The following is a 22,967-nucleotide window of genomic DNA, read 5'->3' on the forward strand; positions in this document are numbered from 1 at the left end:
CTACGTTGGTGATTACCAAACCTACATAAATCCCTATATTGAAAGTTTTTGGCGAAAATAAATGACTACAATACTGTCTTTGTGTTTTATTTGTTCTCTGTTAACCTTTTTCTGACAATTTGTGTTGAATATGCCGACTGTTTCCGGTTTGTGTATTGATTTTCGTGGTCAAATGGTTTGTGCATAAACCCAAAAGAAAGAGCCAAGAACCAAAAATGTAAACGAGATTACAATGTACCAACTATGTAAAAGGATGTATTCAGTGGAGTTATTGTGTCATTGTTGTGATATAATGATATCAATTCAATACTTATAAATCATACAATAATAAAAAATAATTTTGATAGTCATTCCTAAGATCAAAATATTATTCATTAAAATGTCTCAGGTAAACACAAAGATTACAAAATTAATTGGCAAGCCAATATAATCCATTGATAACCCCTAATTAAGAGACAAAGAGTTGTATTCACTAAAGGTGTGAAAAATATCAGTGATAGGTGAACAGATGACACTAATGAGTTGGGAGGTATTTTAATATAAAGTTGATTAGCTTCACTTAATTTTTTTAATCCTTTAATCATCACAATATAAAAAGAATTATGAAGTCTACATGCTTCTTTAACACTGAGTTATGTGTTCAGGGAAAAATATTGATTGACTTTAAAAAAAAATTAGGTTCATATTGGTTTATGTTCGCTTTTCTCAAACAATAGGTTGTTAGTCATACCCTACAAAATCATTGATGCATTACGTAAACAACACATGGCCAATCTGTAATCAAACAGTGAACAAAACAACAGGAATAAATACATCTTTATTATTAAAAGCTATATAAATTATCAAAATCAACATCAACTAAATTCAAATCAAACAAACATTCATGCAGAAAATGAATATAATTCCTGTATTTGCATTGGTTTTACCGGCGTTCAGTAACTGTCAGCTGCAAAAAAAATGTCCCAATTTCGTCCGACTTATACGAGGGTCAAGGCTAAATCCTCAGAATTTGGAGCTGAAAAGGGCATCCGACTTATAGTCGGATCGACTAATAGGCGAGTATCTACGGTAATGGCAGGTTGGGATTGATTTTTGTAGTTTTGGTTTCAACAGTTTAGGAATTAGGGGCCAAAAAAGGGCCCAAATAAGCATTAGTCTTGGTTTTCCCACAATAACTTTAGTTTAAGTAAATAGAATTCAATGAAATTTAAACACAATGTTTATGACCACAAAAGGAAGGTTGGTATTGATTTTGGGAGTTACGGTCCCAACAGTTTAGAAATAAGGGGCCAAAAAGGGACCCAAATAAGCATTTTTCTTAGTTTTCACACCACAACTTTAGTAAAAGTAAATAGAAATCTATGAAATTTAAACACAAGGTTTATGACCATAAAAGGAAGGTTGGTATTGATTTTGGGAGTTTTTGTCCCAACAGTTTAGGAATAAGGGGCCCAAAGGGTCCAAAATTAAACTTTGTTTGATTTAATCGAAATTGAATAATTGGGGTTCTTTGATATGCTGAATCTAACTTTGTATGTAGATTCTTAACTTTTGGTCCCGTTTTCAAATTGGTCTACATTAAGGTCCAAAGGGTCCAAAATAAAACTTAGTTTGATTTTGACAATAAATGAATCGGTTGGGTTCTTTGATATGCTGAATCTAAAAATGTACTTAGATTCTTGATTATTGGCCCAGTTTTCAAGTTGGTCCAAATCGTGGTCCAAAATTAAACTTTGTTTGATTTCATCAAAAATTCATAAATGGGGTTCTTTGATATGCCAAATCTAACTGTGTATGTAGATTCTTCATTTTTGGTCCTGTTTTCAAATTGGTCTACATTAAAGTCCAAAGGGTCCAAAATTAAACTTAGTTTGATTTTAACAAAAATTGAAATCTTGGGGTTCTTTGATATGCTGAATCCAAACATGTACTTAGATTTTTGATTATGGGCCCAGTTTTCAAGTTGGTCCAAATCAGGATCTAAAATTATTATATTAAGTAGTGTGCAATAGCAAGTCTTTTCAATTGCACAGTATTGCGCAATGGCAAGCAATATCTAATTGCACAATATTGTGAAATAGCAAATTTTTTTTTAATTAGAGTTATCTTTCTTTGTCCAGAATAGTAAGCAAGAAATATCTAATTGCACAATATTGTGCAATAGCAGGAGTTTTTTTTAATTGGAGTTATCTTTCTTTGTCCAGAATCAACTTAAATCTTTGTTATATACAATATACAATGTATATTCACTTTTTACTACCAACTGATAAATTAAAATAATCTTTACCATTCAGTGATAACAAGCAGTTTTTTTACATCTTAATATTTTATGATGTATTTAAATGAGTAGTTATTGTTGCAAACTCCATTAGAAATTTTAATTGAGATTAGTTTTGCAATAAGGGAAAGGGGGATGTGATTAAAAAAATTGGGTTCAATTTTTCTCATTTGAAATTTCATAAATAAAAAGAAAATTTCTTCAAACATTTTTTTGAGAGGATTAATATTCAACAGCATAGTGAATTTCTCTAAGAGAAAACAAAAATTTTAAGTTCATTAGAACACATTCATTCTGTGTCAGAAACCTATGCTGTGTCAGCTATTTAATCACAATCCAAATTTAGAGCTGAATCCAGCTTGAATGTTGTGTCGATACTTGCCCCAACCGTTCAGGGTTCAACCTCTGTGGTCATTTAAAGCTACGCCCTGCGGAGCATCTGGTTGGCTTATAATTCAAAAACCAAAGCATTTAGAGCAAATCTGACAAGGGGTGAATATGTTTATCAGGTCAAGATCTATCTGCCCTGAAATTTTCAGATGAATCAGACAACCCAATTGTTGGGTTGCTGCCCCTAAATTGGTAATTTTAAGGAAATTTTACTGTTTTTGGTAATTATCATGAATATTATTATAGATGGAGATAAACTGTACACAGCAATAATGTTCAGCAAAGTAAAATTTACAAATGACCTTTAGGAGTTATTGCCCTTTATAGTCAATTTTTAACCATTTATCGTAAATCTCCATGATCTTTTACAAAAATCTTTTCCTCTGAAACTACCTGGCCAAATTAATCCAAACTTGGCCACAATCATCATTGATGTATTTAGTTTAAAAATTGTGTTTTGTGACCGGGCAAACCAACCAAGATGGCCGCCACTGCTAAAAATAGAACATGGAGGTTAAATGCAGTTTTTGGTTATTACTCAAAAACCAAAACATTTAGAGCAACTCTGACAAGGGGTGAAATTGTTTATCAGGTCAAGATCTATCTGCCCTGAAATTTTAAGATGAATGGGACAACCCGTTGTTGGGTTGCTGCCCCTGAATTGGTAATTTTAAGGAAATTTTACTGTTTTTGGATATTATCTTGAATATTATTATGGATAGAGATAAACTGTAAACAGCAAAAATGTTCAGCAAAGTAAGATTTACAAATAAGTCAACAGGACCAAAATGGTCAGTAAACCCCTTTAGGAGTTATTGCCCTTTATAGTCAATTTTTAACCATTTTTCGTAAATCTTAGTTAACTTTTACAAAAATCTTCTCCTCTGAAACTACTAGGCCAAATTTTACCAAACATAGACAGAATCATTATTAGGCTATCTAGTTTAAAATTTGTGAGCGGGCAAACCAACCAAGATGGCCGCTATGGCTAAAAATAGAACATAGAAAAATGCAGTTTTTGGCTTATAACTCAAAAACCAAAGCATTTAGAGCAAATCTGATAAGGGGTAAAATTGTTTATCTGGTGAAGATCTATCTGCCCTGAAATTTTTAGATAAATCGGACAACTCGTTGTATGGTTACTGCCCCTAAATTGGTAATTTTAAGGAAATTTTGCTGTTTTGGGTTATTATCTTGAATATTATTATAGATAGAGATAAACTGTAAACAGCAATAATGTACAGCAATTTAAGACTCAAAAAGAAGTCAATTGACCCCCTAAGAAGTTATTGTCCTTTATAATCAATTTTTAACAATTTTCATAAAATTTGTAAATTTTTACTAACATTTTCCACTGAATCTACACGGACAAGTTCATTATAGATAGAGATAATTGTAAGCAGCAAGAATGTTCAGTAAAGTAAGATGTACAAACACATCACAATCACCTAAACACAATTTTGTCATGAACTGTCTGCTTCCTTTGTTTTTAAAATTCACATATACCAAGGTGAGCGACACAGGCTCTTTAGAGCCTCTAGTTTATCTACTTATAAAATATTTAAATATTATGTCCCTCCCATTAAATAAAAACCACACCTTCAGTTCTCATCAGGTTTAAATAAATCAGCAATATCTAAAACTGTTTGAAAATTTTGGCAAGTTCAAGTAGAATTTTTATTCCAAACTTATGCTCTCTGAAGATGGAAATAGTTTGGAAAGGATATTATAAACACTCTTATGCAATTTCTTCTAATTGATATAATACAAAAAGATAAATTACATGTACAAAGCTTGTCAAACATCGTTCATGCTAATTTTTTATATTTTCCTTTGTCCTTCCTTGAAATATATACAAACCAGACTATGATCTTAATCTGTATTTTCAACCATGAAATCTACAAAAGCATGAATAACTCAACTGACAGAAGAATAATGATCACAAAAGTAAAAAATACACATTCAACACACATTAACATACATTTGTAAATGTTTATATATCACTGATATCAATGCAAATGCATTTTATCAATTTATCAATTTAAGTTGCTTAATTTTGGAAAATTTATATGTCTTAATATATAAGTACTGTAAACAAACTTATTTTGCGTATATTTTATTTCGCATTTGTCCCTTTCTTGTCCACTTCGCACCAATTTTATTTGGCGATTTAATAATTAACTTTATGTAGTTTAATTCAAGCTTTATACATTCATGACAGTTTATACTTGCCTTATTTTTCTACCTGTAAAGTTGTGAAAATAAATTGCTTGCGAAAAATAAGTTGGTTTACAGTATTTCAATTTAAATCTTTATTTTCATTACACTATTTTTCATAACATACAAGTGACACAGCACTACAAAATTAAAACAAACCGTATCAAAAAGATCATTTATTGTTGAGCTTGCAACTTTTGTCGTAAAAGTGAGACTTAGTGATCCTACATTCCAGCGGGGGAGGCAGAGGTGGTGGCGTTTACAAATATACCTGTTGGTGACCTTCTGCTGTTGTGTTTTTTTTCTATGGTTGGTTGTTGTTTCTTTGACACATTCCCCATTTTCATTCAATTTTATTCACTTTGTGGTTAAATTAAAATTTTTATAACCTTTTTAAACTTTCCTGGATTTGTACCAAACTTGGACAGAAGCTTTTTCATGATCATAAGGTAGTATCCAGAAGTGAATTTTGTAAAAAAAAAATGAACTGTTTATCCGTATTTTACATGTAAAAGGAATTAGTTTTTCTGCCAGATAATATTACATTCAATCGATGGTTAAAGGTTTTTAAAATTTTAATAACTTTCTTTAACTATCCTGGATATGTACCAAACTTGGACAGAAGCTTGTTTATGATCAAAAGCTAGTATCTAGAAGTAAATTTTGTAAAAACACATTTCCTGTTTTTGGTATATTACTTGTAAATGGACTCCAGTTAACATAACATACAGTCTAGTTTTTTAAACATTTATTAAATTCACAAACCATCCTGCATTTTTACTAAACTTAGATAGAAGCTTCTTACAATCAAATGATAGCTTTTAGAGTAATTTTTTTTAATGTTTTCCCCCATTTTTGTTGAGCCTGTGACTTACAGAAAAAGAAGTGGAGACACTGGGTTCCAAAGAACCCTTACGAATTTTAAACTTTAAGAAAGTAAAAAAAAATTAAGATTCCCCTGTCCTCAAATCTAAAACTGTTTTCAAAAAGGAAACTTAGTCTACAATTAGGTTTCCACAATTTTGTATTGAGAATCATAATATCCATTATTCTTAAGATTTACTGTAGGCTCAAAAACACATTTTTCTAATTACAGTTCAAATTTAAAAAAGAAGATGTGGTATGATTGCCAATGAGACAACTATCCACAAAAGACCAAAATGACACAAACATTAACAGTTATAGATCACCATACGGCCTTCAACAATAAGCAAAGCTCATACCGCATATAGTCAGCTATAAAAGGCCCCGATAAGACAATGTAAAACAATTCAAACGAGAAAACTAATAGCCTTATTTATGTAAAAATATGAACGAAAAACAAATATGTAACACATAAACAAACAACAACCACTGAATTACAGGCTCCTGACTTGGGACAGGCACATACATAAATAATGTGGCGGGGTTAAACATGTTAGCGGGATCCCAACCCTCCCCCTAACCTGGGACAGTGGTATAACAGTAACCCTGTATATCAATGTATATGCATTTTAAATATAAAAACTTACCTGCACATCAAGAGAAAAAAACAGTACTTTAATACAAAGTTTATAAGTATTTGTTTAAAATCATCTTATAGCTTCATACAAGAATTTTATTATAATATGAATATAGTATACCAATATAAAAAAAAGGTGGAATGATTGCCAATGAGACAACTCTCTACAAGAGACCAAATGACACAGATATTAACAGCTATAAGTCACCCATAAGGCCATCAACAATGATCAAAACATACACTGCACAGTCAGCTATTAAAGGTCCTGAAATAAATTCAAACAAAAAAACCAACAGATGTACAGAATTGTATTTGTAGCTAATTTCTTTCAAAAAATTGGACATTTGACGAATCAAATTTATAAATTTCTGTTTGAATATTTTGTGTGCCACAAAAACACAGTTTAGTCCTGCTGTCGGCTATGGTTTAAGTTGTTTTTAAGTTTGTCCCTCCTCATTTTCCAGACAGGCTTGGGAACTGTCCTAGGCTGAGTTATACAAAACCCAAATGATGTATTTTCTACAATACCGTGTCCCAGTTTCTGGATAATTTGTTTCTAAATGAATTTAAAGCAGGGGTTAAGAAATTTTGTATTAGCTCACTAGCCCACGGCTAATTGGTAGCATGATTTTACTAGCCCTGTTGGAAGATCTACTAGCCCAGCAAAATTGACCCGCTAGCCCTAGTATACCTCACAAATTCAGAGTTTGCTGCAAAAACAATGAATTATATTAGGTTAACAATTTTAATCCATTTTACAGTAGTTTTGTGCAAATTGGATACTCAAAACTATCCAATTACTGCCATTAGCAAATATAAATATATATAAGTAATTGATAATCGAATATTCACTGAATATTCTATATAAAGAGTTGCCAAAATCCCGACATGATATAAGTCTTCAAGTACTGGAGGGTTTTTACCAGATACATTATCGCGTTTGTTTAAAAGAATTATCAGCTGATTAATTATGTAATGCTCATATTTGTTATCAGTTTATAAAATTATGTATGTGAATAAATATCACCATCAATAGCTTTTGTCTTTTATAATTGTTTTATAAACGAAGTACATTAATGTCCATATTTACATTTATTACAAGTAAGCTAAATGTGGCCTTAAATAGATTACAACCTAAGCACGTCCTTTTAACTGAACTGAAATTGAATTTGTATTTTTTTTTTAATTTCTTTAAAAATCTATTGAATGATTGTTGGTTGCTTAACGTCCAGTGGCAAATAGTTCATGCATCATCAGGACGAGAACAAGTTCACAATGAATACAATAGGTAGGTTGATATATTAGAGGCTATCTCGGATTATGGTCGGGAACACTTGGACTGCCACTGGAAAATGAGGGTATATTGGATAGGAACAGAAATTTTGCCAGCCACCTATGGACTCCTCAAAGAGTTGTTACAAGGGTTCTTAACGTGCAAAGAGCGTGGCACTCTCCTAACACGAGACATCGGATATATCGTCCCCCTTCTGACCGGACGTGACTGAGAACTTGATACATCCCGCACAGTCAAACGGACGCCCCACTTCGGCAATCGTTTTACTGCCGGTCGGGAGAAGACCAAGTGACCATATTTCTATACCCCAGTCACCCTTGGGGACTTTAAAAATCGAATTCATTTGAATATCAATGAAGATTATCATAATTGAGGAAAATGTATTGCATCAAGTTTAACCTGATACTTTTTGTTATCTATTACTCATGTGTTTCTTTGTCTAATGTGTTCTTCTATTTATTTGTATTGTAGTCCTGTTATATTATGTTGTCATTTCAATGTTATATTTAACATTACCATTAAAGTGTAAGGCTTGGCATGCCCCAAAACCAGGTGCAACCCACCATTTTTCCCTTTAAAATGTCCTGTACCAAGTCAGGAAGATGGCCATTGTTATATTATTGTAGTATTTAGGGTTTGTTACATTTTAATGTTAAGTCGTTTGTTTTCTCTTATTTTTAGTGTAAATTCACATTGCGATAAGACGTGTCACGGTACTTGTCTATCCCACAAATTCATGTTTTTGGTTTTGATGTTATATTTGTTGTTCTCGTGGTATTTTGTCTGATGCTTAGTCCGTTTCTGTGTGTGTAACATTTCAGTGTTGTGAAGTTTTCTTATATTTAATGCGTTTCCCTCGGTTTTAGTTTTTTACCCCGATTTTGTTGTTTTTCCATTGATTTATGAGTTTTGATCAGCGGTATACTACTGTTGTCTTTATTTAAGTTTTCCGAGACTGTTAATGATTAGAACATGGTTCTGGAGGCTTCTTTACAGTATGTAAACAATAACAAATTGGCGTCCATAACATGTTTCAAAAGTTTTATCTGACAAAAGTCGAGTTTCTAAAAGGATTCACATTTATATTGCAATAAATTATTCAGAAGGAGGTGCCATCAGGTTGCATATAAAGCCTGTACTGATACATCGATATTGAAAGTTCGGGGATCCATTCAGAGTTATTTGTTCTATTTTAAAACTTGTACAAAATAAGTTAACATTCTGATGACGTAGTCGAATCTGATTGGCTAAGATAGAAAAGTGATGAGGGGACTTTCCCCGTTCTATATTTGAAACGCCAAGAACTTTTTGTGACTAGTCCGTCGGGCATATTGGGTTACACATTTGGTTGCCCGAGGCATAAGTGCTGTAGTCCCGGGCGTCGGGCTAGTGGATTTTTTAACCCCTGTAAAGGTTTTCAAAGATGAAAGGTGAAATGAGGTTTGGCACCCAGCAGTTAAATCAATATATCTTCTTACTGGAGGCATATATCAAAAATCTGAGACACGGTTTTCGAGATTGTATATGGTTGATTAAAGGAATGAAAACAAATTTCTACTACCATTTGACATGAATGTGCCATTTTCATCCAAGTTGGAAGACCACTTTTTTGGCAATTAATGAGCTATATTTTGAGATTTATTAAACCAAAAATGAGTTTATATTTAAATTAAGAAAGAGTTATATTTCAGCTTTAAAATGAGTTAAAGATTTTAAAAATCCATTGAGTAGTTTTGGAGAAATTGATCTTAAAAGACTGTCAATTGGAGTCAGAAAATTCTGACTGTAGTGCTACCTTAACTGTACATTTGATATAGTTTGACCTGTATTTAAATATAACACTGTTATCAGTAATATGATGTTACGGTTTAATTGTATTATGTACTTTTCTTATTTGTAAGTTTTATCTTTTTATCAATAAGGTTAGATAATATTAAATGATTTGTTAAGATAAGAGATGTATTATAAAATATTTACTGGGGGAGTATATTTGGACCACTTATCATGCTTATCAAGACTAGTAAAATACTTTGAGATGGTTTTACAGGGGAAGTTACTCTAGCTTAATAATATATCTACTGGGTTATGTTAGAGAAAAGAAAAAAAAGGAAAAATATGACATATAGAATTTTATGCACCAAAAGTTGATCAAAGCTTTGGAACTACAAAAATTTTACATTTCTGTCTCGCATTTTAGGTTCCGAACAGAAATTGCAATTCAGATATGTAAATGTTGGTATCCCTCCTACCAACCTTGTAAAGACTTTACCATGTTTACACAAAATTTCAATAAAATCTATCCAAGGTAAACAAAAGCAATATCTCAATAGAGCTAGAATCAGGAACTTCTAAATATCCATGGAAATTATGAAGTATTTTGGGGGACTTATGCCCCATTCAGCCATTGCAATGTAAAAAATATGGAATGTACCGATTCTCACAACTACATTTCTTATCAGTAACTTTTAAATCAAGGCCAAATGATTAATATAGAGGATCTGGAGTTATGCCCCTGAAATTGGAGATGGAAATAATATGAAAAAAGACATTGTAAGTTCTCTTTTGCCAACACTGTTCATTTGGCTGAAAGGAATTGCATGTCCAAGGTTAACATTTAAAATGTCTCTAAAAAGTTTTGATATCAAGATTTTATGGTGTCTTCTCATTTATCCAACTTTTTAAAATGAGATATTCTCATTTAGCCAACTTTTTATTTTTGTTAATTATTGGGTTGTATGTTTAGTGATAGTAAGGTGTCTTTCTAAAATTTGACAGTAAATTTGTTCCTGTATGTTTTTATACTATTTAAAAAATATATATAAAATAGGCGATAGTAAACTATTTCTAAATAAAATTTAGAATATTTTAGATAATAAATAAATGTTTCATCATTTATACAGAAGAAACCCACAAATCAGTAACATTTGTTCATTTGAGGTTCTGCGTTAGTCAACATTTATACTAGTAACATGAGTATTTGGTATAGCATTTTTACTTCCCAATTTTGATAGCCTTTGGTAGTATCATATTGTTTTAATATCCATTAGTTAGTACCTAAGTCACATCATCCAACCTACATTTTGCCATCAAGTTCAAGATCCATATTTATTCATGTACCATATACCACCTATCGGAACTAGACAGTGACATGATTGCTTTAATTTAGCACTGTTGTACATTAAAGTCAATTTTCTATATTCAATCATGTCTTCCACATTAAAGCCAACAATATTTAAAACGAACAAACTTTATACTTCAGTGTTTGTTTGTCTTGTATCATGTATAATTGTTCAAAGAAACCAGATTCTAATCTATTATAAGTCTAGCTTCTTCATAATTTGATGCTAATTGTTGAAACCCAGGAGCTTTTGAGCTTCCCCATGGACCCTCTACCAGGGCAACCATAATCACTCCTTTCATTCATAAAATCCTGGCCTAGAACTATTGAAATGTTTAGTAACGCCTTATACCGTATGTTTGGAATTTCTTGTTATTGGTATTCTGCTGTTAAGATCAATCCAATCATTTTAACAAACCATAGACAATTAATGGAGGACGTTCGGCATAGAAAATTGCTGTTGTTTTTTCATTCTCCGCCCCCTCTTTCAAATATCATGGAAACGCCCCTAAACCTACATATATACAACAGACTGACCCAACCTAAGGATAGACTACAACAAGGACAGATCAACGTATATCACTACACTGATGCAGTATTCCACCTACTTCAACGAGGATGAAAATTAAATGTCAGTTGCACATTTTAACATGCAATGCTAAATAATACTACAGAAAATTTAATCTTGGTATAATTTTAGTCTTATTTTTCACCTGTCATTCAACCCAAACTCTGATTAAAAAACCTTTGTTCTTGATTAACTTTGATCTCATCTATCCAACTTTTTTTTTTACCTGTACTACCTATAATTTTAAAAAGTTGGATAAATGAGAATGAACCGATTTCATTATGACACTAGACTCAAAACATGCTCCAGAGAATAAATATTATACAACAGAAAATGAAAATATGAAAATTGAAGTTAGTTTTTGTCGAGCCTGCGACTTTTGTCGCAGAAAGCTCGACATAGGGATAGTGATCCGGCGGCGGCGGTGTTAGCTCACTTCTTAAAAGCTTTATATTTTAGAAGGTGGGAGACCTGGATGCTTCATACTTTGTATATGGATGCCTCATGTTACGAAGTTTCTGTCAGTCACATGTCCAATGTCCTTGACCTCATTTTCATGGTTCAGTGACTTCTTGAAAAAAAAGTTAAGATTTTTTGTAATGTTAAATTCTCTCTTATTATAAGTAATTGGATAACTATATTTGGTATGTGCGTACCTCGCAAGGTCCTCTTGCCCGTCAGACAGTTTTCACTTGACCTCGACCTCATTTCATGGATCTGTGAACAAGGTTAAGTTTTGGTGGTCAAGTCCATATCTGAGATACTATAAGCAGTAGGTCTAGCATATTTGGTGTATGAAAATATTTCATGATCTACATGTCAGTCGCACAGGTTTTATTTGACCTTGACCTCATTTTTTACGGTTCATTGCTCAGTGTTAAGCTTTTGTGTTTTGGTTTGTTTTCTTAAGCTATAAACAATAAGTCATTTTATTTGTTGTATGGAAGAATTGTTAGCTGTACATACCTACCTGGCATAGTTCATCTGACCTTGACCTCATTTTCATGGTTCAAAGGTCAATGTTTAGTTTTCTTGGTTTATGTTAAGTTTATGTGACAGTTGTAATAAAGCTTTATTATTAGGACTATCAACATAATATCAATGATTAGTAAAGAAGGCGAGACATTTCAGTGTGTGCACTCTTGTTTTAAAATGATATAGGATGATAGGGTTATTGCATGAATATTGGGAAATATTGTCCTGAGTAGAATTTTATATTGCATGAGCTTGCAATATATGTTCTACGAGGAACAATATTCCCCAATAGTCATGCAATAACCCTTTTATTGTATAGCAATATAATATTTGAAAGTAAAATTGGTTTAAACTAAAATTTTGTCATTGATGACGTCATGAATTTTGAAGATTTATTGCACATGTGCAATATTAGACTTTATTGCAAGCTAACTTTTGGTTACTTTCTGTTGGAAATATTATATCGCTATGCAATCAAATCTGAGACTAACTTTGTCTTGTAAGGTTTATAGAAACTTGAAGCAGAGTGAAAGTTCCACTAATGAAATTATTTTTTTCAAAAACACAGTTAAAACCCACTTTTGGTGCAGATATATCAATTTTCAACAATTGTTGAATTTTGATTTCCTTCATCATTCTCATTTCTCAGACAGGCTTAAGACTGTCCATGGCTGGGTTGAACACACCAGTAGTGGTGATAACTGTACTTTTTATGTACCTTGATTTGTAAATATAAGCAACAGTTATATCACACTATGATTCTATGGTTAAATTTTGTGTTTTCTTTTTCAATTTTTTAAGTTAAATCTTTTTACTTTGCAAAGAAAAATATATTGAATGATAAGTTTTTATAAGAGTTTAATTTTGTGCTATTCTTTGTAGAGGTATAATTAATTTATTTGTGAACACAAAAGAAAGACATGCAGATGGGTTTTAAGGGGAAATAACTGTTTGTTTTTATTTTTTTATTAAATATTTTATATTTTCCTCCTTGTAATTATGGCTCTGTATGTGCATAGGAACTATTTTTTTTTTATTATTTTTTCTTGAATTACTATAAATATTGATTATATGATTAATAAATGGCAGATCTACATCAGTCCTTGCAGTGCAAAAAGGTTATACCACATCAATTAATAACTAAGACAGTATTTAGATAGCTCCAACAGAAAACAAATAAACATTTAAAAATATTCTTTTTGCATAAAAGTGAACACAAGAAAAATACTCATATTTTCAGTTTACAAATGCCTTAGCTGTTTGTGATACTATTGAAACTATTTAAGAATTAACCAAACATGTGGTTTGCGTTCTTTGAAATTGATAATACATTTGTGTTGATGCGAAAAACTTATGGACTTTTGTAAATCTACTGGGAACTATTAAGCTTGGAGCAAGATAATAAACTCTTTAATTCTTTTTTAGCTCACCTGGCCTAAAAGGCCATGTGAGCTTTTCTCATCACTTGGCGTCCGTCGTCGTCGTCGTCTGTCGTCGTTAACAATTTTTCAAACATCTTCTCCTCTGAAACTACTGAATGGATTTGGATGAAACTTAGCATGATTGTTCCTTAGAGTATCCTGCACTAAGTGTGTGCTTCGATTTTTGATCCGTCAAAAAACATGGCCGCCGTTACTTAAAATAGAACATAGGGGTCAAATGCAGTTTTTGGCTTGTATCTCAAAAACATTTAGAGCAAATCTGACAGGGTAAAAATGTTCATTAGGTCAAGATCTATCAGCCCTGAAATTTTCAGATGAATCAAACAACCCATTGTTGGGTTGCTGCCACTTAATTGGTAATTTTAAGGAAATTTTGCAGTTTTTGGTCATTATCTTGAATATTATTATAGATAAAGATAAACTGTTAACAGCAAAATTGATCAGCAAAGTAAGATCTACAAATAAGTTAATATGACCAAAATTGTCAATTGACCCCTTAAGGGGTTATTGTCCTTTAATGACAATTTTTCACAATTTGTTCATCATATTTGCTAACTTTAAAAAATCTTCTCCTCTGAAACTACTGAATGGATTTGGATAAAACTTAGCATGATTGTTCCTTAGATTATCCTGCACAAAGTGTGTGCTTCGATTTTTGATCCGTCAAAAAACATGGCCGCCGTTACTTAAAATAGAACATAGGGGTCAAATGCAGTTTTTGGCTTATATCTCAAAAACGAAAGCATTTAGAGCAAATCTGACTCGGGGTAAAAATGTTCATTAGGTCAATATCTATCAGCCCTGAAATTTTCAGATGAATCAAACAATCCATTGTTGGGTTGCTGCCACTTAATTGGTAATTTTAAGGAAATTTTGCAGTTTTTGGTCATTATCTTGAATATTATTATAGATACAGATAAACTGTTAATAGCAAAAATGTTAAGCAAAGTAAGATCTACAAATAAGTCAAATTGACCAAAATTGTCAATTGACCTCTCAAGGAGTTATTGCCCTTTAAAGACTTTTTTTCACAATTTGTTCATCATGTTGACTTGCTTTAAGAAATCTTCTCCTTTGAAACTGCTGTATCAATTTCAGCCAAACTTAGGCTAAATGAGTTTCAGATTTTCAGAGTATCTAGTATAAATTTTATATTTCATTTCCTTGTATGTCAAGAAACATAGCTCCTATGGCTAAAATAGAACATGGGAGAAAATGATTTTTTTTTTTTGGAAAATAGGACGATTCAAAGAACATTTAAATAAATTGAAAAGCCAAAATAATCATTGATGAGAGATTAAACCAAAAAATTCAGGTGAGCGATTCAGGCTCTTGAGAGCCTCTTGTTTCTGTTCCACTGGTAAACAAAGTTAATTTTTGGCTATCGCTGTTTGACTTTTACACTGTTCACAGAAATTGAAAGAAAGAAAAACAATGTCCAATGGAACCCTTACATATTGTATTAAATCTTGTATCTGTGCTTAGATCTTTGATTGGTCTTTTCTCTTAGATAAATGCTTAACATTTCATAAGATTAATCAGGCTGCGTTAATGATGAATCAAATTTTGTATTTTAAATTCTATTAAAATTCTAAATCAAATTTGATGGAATCATCTTTTTCTTTTGAAACCTACTTTGAATTTTCCATTTATTTGTTGTTTTTTTCATTTGAAAGTTCAATGTTATTTATTACAGCAAACAGAGAAGCAGATAGAAACAAAGACAAAAGATGGAAGAAGAAGAATTACTCCTATCTTTCTAGCCCCTCAACCAGATGTTAATGTAGGGTAGGTATCAATAGAAAGATTATTTTAAATTTATATACCAAACATTTTAGTAGTTTACTGTGAATTCATTTATTTCCGTGGGTACCAATTTTTGTGGATTGAGGAAAACTTGCATATTCGTGGATATTTAAATTCGTGGTTTTGGAAAAGTTTGCTTACTTTCCTATAGAAAATTTGTATTTCATTGAACATTTAAATTCGTGGATCCCCTGTTCCCACGAAATCGACAAAAATTGGTATCCAACCAATATTAATGAATCCACAGTATGATCATTAAGTTTGAACTTTTTAATTAAAGGGCAAAAGTTTATACTATGCCTGGAAAACAGATATTATGCTGGATAGGATCTGATCATATTTGACAGGCTACTGCTTTCATTGAGTTGTTTTGCAAGATTTAATTTTAGTCACTGTCACCTCAAAGGGCATTATATTTTTTGTCCAGATTTCAACCATTATGAGGATGTATATTTTTACATTCTGCACAACCAAATGGATACTCTTTATTTAGCTTTGTTTGCACTGCCAAATGGAAGAAATCCAGGTGAGGATTTATGAATACCCTGGTTAACTGTTGGAATTACTTCTAATAAAACTCTTGGCAACCATTTATGCATGCATTCTAAACCAGGGTTGAGTTCAATATCGTAGCGACTATCAATATCTCTGCAACATCTAGTCTTTAGCTACACGTTCAATAGTTAAAATCTAAGTAGCACTTCATAGCAGCTATGATATTGAACACGGCCCAGGTTTCTGAAATTGTTTTCCTTTGAAATTATGTCCTGGTACAGATTTCTTTAAGATAAAAAAAACTATAATTTTAAGACAGATGCTGAGGGAAGTAGTAGAACAGGGCTGCATTTAATATCGTAGCTGCTATGTAGTGCTACGTAGCTTTTTACTATTGAATGTGTAGCTATAGACTAGCTGCTTCATAAAAATTGACAGCAGCTACATAGCCGCTACGTTGCAACTATGATATTGAACTCAACCCTGGTTTCTGACATGCATCTTTTAAGTAAGATACTTAATAAAAATGTATTTTATTTATTTTCAGTGATGTTCCATTACCTTTCTCAGCAAAATCCAACCAGTCAGGTGACATAATGTTTGAAACAACGAAAGAGGCCAGTAAGATTGTTGTTGAGAAACAAGATATTATAACAGGACCTGGTTTCATTTCTCCACAGTCTAAATCATCCCTGTCACTGAGCCTGTCATCACCACCACAGACTGGGATCCAGTCTGGTACTCCTACAGTCTCCACACCTAAAGTTGGACAACCTGAAAAGAAATCCAGTACATCTGAATCAGATACTTCCTATACTTCTAAAGTGTTTATAAGTCCAAGTATACAGGTAAGGACAGAAAAAAAGTTTAAACAAAAGTACTGAACTCAAAAATTTAATAAGGGGAACTCTATAAAACCTGACAAAATCACATGTAAAACTATATCAGCCAATCTAATTGACTTAGTTTGTCAGTTTGTCTTGCGGAGGTTGTGGTGCTCTCCCGGGACTCCAGCATCCATTCAAAACTGACCATCACAATATGGCAAATGGTGCTAAAAGTGGCATTAGGGACCCAAAATATCAATCAATTGAAGAAGTTAAAAATCAACTTAAGCTAGGTGCTATCTTTATTGTAACATCATTGGTGTGTGTTATAGAACCAGTCCTCAAATAATACTTTGAGTATGTATTGTTATTTTGTATTATGAGCTCTTCTTTTTTCAGCCCATGTCTGCACTGGTATCAAAATCTGAAAGTACAGTGAAAGAAAAACAGAAAGACAAAGAAAAAATAGAAAAACCCAAATCCAGTCTTAATACACCTGATAGGTAATATACTTAGATATATAGGACACCCTATATACAGAAATTACAAATTATTTAACAAAAAACAGCTTTTGTTTATCTTTTATAACAAATTTTTAAATAATTTCCAATTTTGAGCAAATATCTGAAATTGGACCACATTTACTCAAAAAGTAGCACATGAAGGTATATTTTTGTTACACATTTGATTTAATCAGGTAAAAAATAGCTTATGTGCAAATGTTCATAAAATTTTCACCATGGGATAGAAACTATATCCAATGCCCTTAAGCAATATATTCAAACCCGACTTGTGAGGTTGAATTTTACAAATAACTAAACTTTTCATTCAGAATCACTGAATACTGACAAGAAACCCACTTTTAAAACACAAAGATGACCTAGAAAATTGATTTTAATAACATAATATCTTTATTTGCAAAACATACAAAAACCAATTTTGGTTATGGCAAATACATTGACAAAACAAACATAATCAAACATAATGAAAACTCAACAATATTATAAGAAATATGATAAAAACAGTTACTGTTCTCCTTTCCTCAGTTCTAATGACTCTTTAATAAAAGAAACAACTGCTTTTAATTCATTTGGTGTTGATGGATTTAGTATTATCACGAGTTTAACAGTAAAATTAAGTGTATTAAAATTTACATATTTTTGTATATAATATTTTAGAAAGATTTAATGTAATCACTTATCCTTTAATTGGTTCTCTTTCAGGCCTGATAAAGAAAAGGTCAAAGACAAGTTAAAGTTAGGTGGGATCAAAAGGAAACATGAAGGAGGTCATGGGAAAGCGAGAGCAAAGAAAGAAAAACCAGCTCCACTTGTTCAAATGCCTCCTGTAAGTATAGAAGAAGAAGGAGAAGAAGAGAATATTTTATTTCCAGTTATGGGTTCCAAAGGGCATAATCATTAAAATGTCATTAATTTTTTATAATACAAGACAAACAATTTGATAAAAAAAAACATTAATGAGAACTTTTTAAGTTCTTAAAGAATCTATATATTTTTTTAATATCTAATGCAAGTGTGGTTGATATAGATAACAAAGAAAAATAGCCCAAAAAGAAAAACAAATATAGATATCCATATGTATAGTACACAATAAGTTGGATCAATTAAACATAACTTGCCAACAAGAAAGTATAAAGAAGTTAATATCAATAAAAAAGAGATGTGGGTATACAAAGGCGAGACTGCACTATACCACCAGAAATATTTATTGATGTCACAAAACAGTTTTCAACATCAGACCAGTATACATACCATCTTTATATTTAAATGAGAAGAAGTTGTTTAAGTGCCAATAAGACAACTCTCCATCCATGTCACAATGTAAAAAAGTGAACAATTAAAAGTTTTGTCAATGTATGGCCTTCAACATTTAGATTTGATTTATTTTAAACAGCATGTTATAAAGGGCTTCGTAATGACTGGTGTAAAACAATTCAAACAGGAAAATAAGGGTCTAATCTATGTATAAAAACCATGAAACACTTATAAAACTTATGAACCACACCAAGAATGACAACTGTTTATGTACTTAATAGATTTTGGGTAACATTCTCTGTTGTTTGAGACAATTTTTACAATACTTTTCAAGTGTTTTGTTATAATCATTACTGGTATTTTGTACATTTTAGCCTCCAGTTGAGAAGGAGACTATACGGTTAGTTGCTGCATCTTCTGATCTCAAACTTTCCATACCAACAAGTCAGAAGACTTTTAACAAAGTGGTTAGTATTTATCTTAATTTATTTTTCATAAAAGGAATATTGCTTGAACCTTAATTTTCATGCAAGTTTGAGTTTACTGCTGTGAACATTTCATTGGACAAAAGTAAATGTACAAGGTGAATGGAGCAAACTGGTGATAAGTCATGAGCTATGTTACATTATTATAGTTACAGCAATGAAAAGTTCCTAAATTCATTTATTTATTTATACCATACAATTTATATTTGTATAAAATGGGGAATAATATCTTATATTTGAAACTATTTTAAGTTCATTTCACCAAAATTCTTTTCAGTGGCATTTCCTCACAGCAAATGTCTTGGGTTATGTAATAAGAGTTCATCTTAACCTCTGAAATTAATTGAAAGTGTATATATTTGTTTATTCTACAATAATTTAATTTTGGATGTAACACGACTTCTGATTGACTGACATTAATTTGTTATGAGCCCATAGACATAATTTAGTCATGTGACCGTGACGTCATCAATGTTTTTTCATGGTTTTCTATGGTTTAAAATGGAATTTGGAGTTAAATTAAAAGAAATGACTGTAATATTTTTTCTGTCTTTTCGAAATAACATAAAAATTGTGGTGCATACTGTTAAATAACCAGCTACGCGCGTTATTCAGTGTGCACCAAATGTTTTATGTTATTTCTTCATAGACAGAAAAAATATTACAGTCATTCCTTAATGAAACCATTTTTATAATAAAAATTATTGTTGCTAGTTTTATTTGGGTGAGAATTGTTCTCCTTTATATACAAATAAGGAGATGTGGAGTGATGAGACAACTGTCCAACCAAAATCTAATGAAGCAGATGTAAGCAATTATGGGCAAACAAACAGCCTTCAACAATGAGTATATGAGAATATCTCATACCATATTCATGATATTGTTGGCTATAAAAGGCCCTCCTGACATGGAAAATATGGATTTATTCTATTGAGACTAGTAACCAAAAAAATTTTAAATACAAATTTGACATGAATCAAATACAACCTCTTAACTACAGGCTCCTGACTGTAAACAGGCATATCCTCTGGATGATTATAGGCTACCTGTTGTAAGAAATAAGTTTGAATTTCTAGTACTTATTACAACATAAGGTTTAAATTGCTAATACAAATGTTTGTTTTTCACTTTTCAGACCATACAAACTAATCTGTTTATTTGTCTATTTATACGTAAAGTTTTTGTCTTTAGACATATAGCAACAGTAGATCACCCTCAAAATGTATGAAGAGTAGTAGACGTTGCTTTTATTTTTTGTCGATCTGATGAGTTAAGCCTTTTTCAATTGATTTTTATAGTTCGTTCTTATGTTGTACTGCTATACCACTTTCCCAGGTTAGGGGGAGGGTTGGGATCACACTAACATGTTTAACCCCGTTGCATTATTTATGTTTGTGCCTGTCCGAAGTCAGGAGCCTGTAATTCAGTGGTTGTCGTTTTTTTATTTGTTACATATTTGTTTTTCGTTAATTTTTTCACATAAATGAGGCCGTTAGTTTTCTCGCTTGAATTGTTTTACATTGTCTTATTGGGGCCTTTTATAGCTGACTATATGCGGTATGGGCTTTGCTCATTGTTGAAGGCCGTACGGTGGCCTATAATTGTTAATGTTTGTGTCATTTTGGTCTTTTGTGGATAGTTGTCTCATTGGCAATCATACCACATCTTCTTTTTTATATTTGCTAAATGTCATATAATTTCAGATAACTGGCAAACCTGGTGCCAATGATGTCATCACACTTGAAGTGGAAAATGACGTTAAAACTGGAGTTAACTCCCTTCATAAGATCAAATCTGTTTGTGATGGTACGTTACTATGGGAACAGGTGTTTACATCCAGAATTTTAGCTGTCACTGGGACCAAGTAAGTAATTCAATATGGTATGATAACTCAATAGATTTGATTATAGATTTATAGATCCTCATAGATATTCAAATACTTATACAGCCTAGTCTTTTAAAGTGTTTGGTTTGAGCACTCCTGATGTATCCTACCGTAGTCTAAAATCGTTCATCTTGTCAGTTCGTTAGGTATTTGTGTTTGAACTTAACACACGGGGAAACTCCGCATTGACGTCACTACGCTACTTCCGGCGTAGAAAAACAGTGCCGAATACGTTTTTTCTGCACTTTTGAATAAAAAAACTTTTCTGAAGGTAAGTTTTCATTGTTGTTCTCAATTATTGCCAGAAAATGCCAATTTTCTAATGCCCGTTTCAATCCTGACTTCCGAATGTCTAAAAACATTCTAGAACTTCACAAAATCCCACTTCCGGCCTCCATTGCTTTGTGTACATTCCATTCAGCGTCATCAATCTTGTGGCAGGCAATACAGGTCAAGCAAATCGTATTTTTAGGAATTTTAAAATGACATGCTCCTTATGTTTTAAACGATTTTCCCGTGAAAAAAGCCCAACCAAAATGAAAGGAAAACTAATTGAAAAACGATGCCCATGCCATAATTTTGTACAGGAATATAGAGTAGGTAAATAAAAAACAATTTACATTTATTTTTTATAGAATTTTCTTTTTATTCATTATAAAAAGATCGATATTCTGACCATCATGACTGTAGGTAAATATTCATACAGAATTCTGTTGATGTCAAAAGGGATGGCAAAAAAAGAGTTTTCCTGTTGAATAAAACCCAAAATTATTGCAAACTATTTTGAAGCAATATTCCACAAAGAAATAATGTCATTGCCGTAGACTGGAACATCCCCTAATTGACAGTAGAGCAATTTGATTGGGTAGAATGAATTGACATCACGTGATTTTTACTTGATTCAGCATAAAGCAAAAACCCAAAGAAAACTCTCATCTTACTGCAAATTTAAGTCTGCATCGCCACCTGTTTAAGTGGAATTCTTTGAATACTGATGATCGCACTACAGCCCTGAAATGAATAACACAGACTATGGTTTATATCAATAAAAAAGATCTACCATAGAAATCAATCATATGTTCAGTTGTATGCATTTTACTGTGTGTTTAATGACTTTCCTTTTTTAGCTCACCTGGCCTATAAGGCCATGTGAGCTTTTCTCATCACTTGGCGTCCGTCGTTGTCGTTAACAATTTTTCAAACATCTTCTCCTGAAACTACTGAATGGATTTGGATGAAACTTAGCATGATTGTTCCTTAGATTATCCCTCACAAAGTGTGTGCTTCGATTTTTGATCTGTCAAAAAACATGGCCGCCGTTACCTAAAATAGAACATAAGGGTCAAATGCAGTTTTTGGCTTATATCTCAAAAACAAAAGCATTTAGAGCAAATCTGACATGGGGTAAAAATGTTCATTAGGTCAAGATCTATCAGCCCTGAAATTTTCAGATGAATCAAACAAACCATTGTTGGGTTGCTGCCACTTAATTGGTAATTTTAAGGAAATTTTGCAGTTTTTGGTCATTATCTTGAATTTTATTATAGATAAAGATAAACTGTAAACAGCGAAAATGATCAGCAAAGTAAGATCTACAAATAAGTTAATATGACCAAAATTGTAAATTGACCCCTTAAGGGGTTATTGTCCTTTAATGACAATTTTTCACAATTTGTTCATCATATTTGCTTACTTTAAAAAATCTTCTCCTCTGAAACTACTGAATGGATTTGGATGAAACTTAGCATGATTGTTCCTTAGATTATCCTGCACAAAGTATGTGCTTTGATTTTTGATCTGTCTTAAAACATGGCCACTGTTACTTAAAATAGAACATAGGGGTCAAATGCAGTTTTTGGATTATATCTCAAAAACGAAAGCATTTAGAGCAAATCTGACATGGGGTTAAAA

General features: G+C 32.0%; 1 protein-coding gene across 1 annotated transcript in view; it reads left to right on the forward strand.

Moving 5' to 3' along the window:
• LOC134727959 (protein HIRA-like) overlaps positions 1–22,967 on the forward strand; it is a 58,990-nt gene that overhangs the window by 27,732 nt on the left and 8,291 nt on the right. The window contains exons 15-20 of the mRNA XM_063592357.1: positions 15,480–15,571; positions 16,632–16,932; positions 17,311–17,414; positions 18,135–18,258; positions 19,061–19,153; positions 20,875–21,035. Of these exons, the coding sequence (XP_063448427.1) occupies positions 15,480–15,571; positions 16,632–16,932; positions 17,311–17,414; positions 18,135–18,258; positions 19,061–19,153; positions 20,875–21,035 (875 nt within the window). The remainder of the gene's footprint in view (positions 1–15,479; positions 15,572–16,631; positions 16,933–17,310; positions 17,415–18,134; positions 18,259–19,060; positions 19,154–20,874; positions 21,036–22,967) is intronic.

This window comes from Mytilus trossulus, chromosome 8 (assembly GCF_036588685.1).
Source record: "Mytilus trossulus isolate FHL-02 chromosome 8, PNRI_Mtr1.1.1.hap1, whole genome shotgun sequence".
In the NCBI taxonomy this organism is placed as follows: domain Eukaryota; kingdom Metazoa; phylum Mollusca; class Bivalvia; order Mytilida; family Mytilidae; genus Mytilus; species Mytilus trossulus.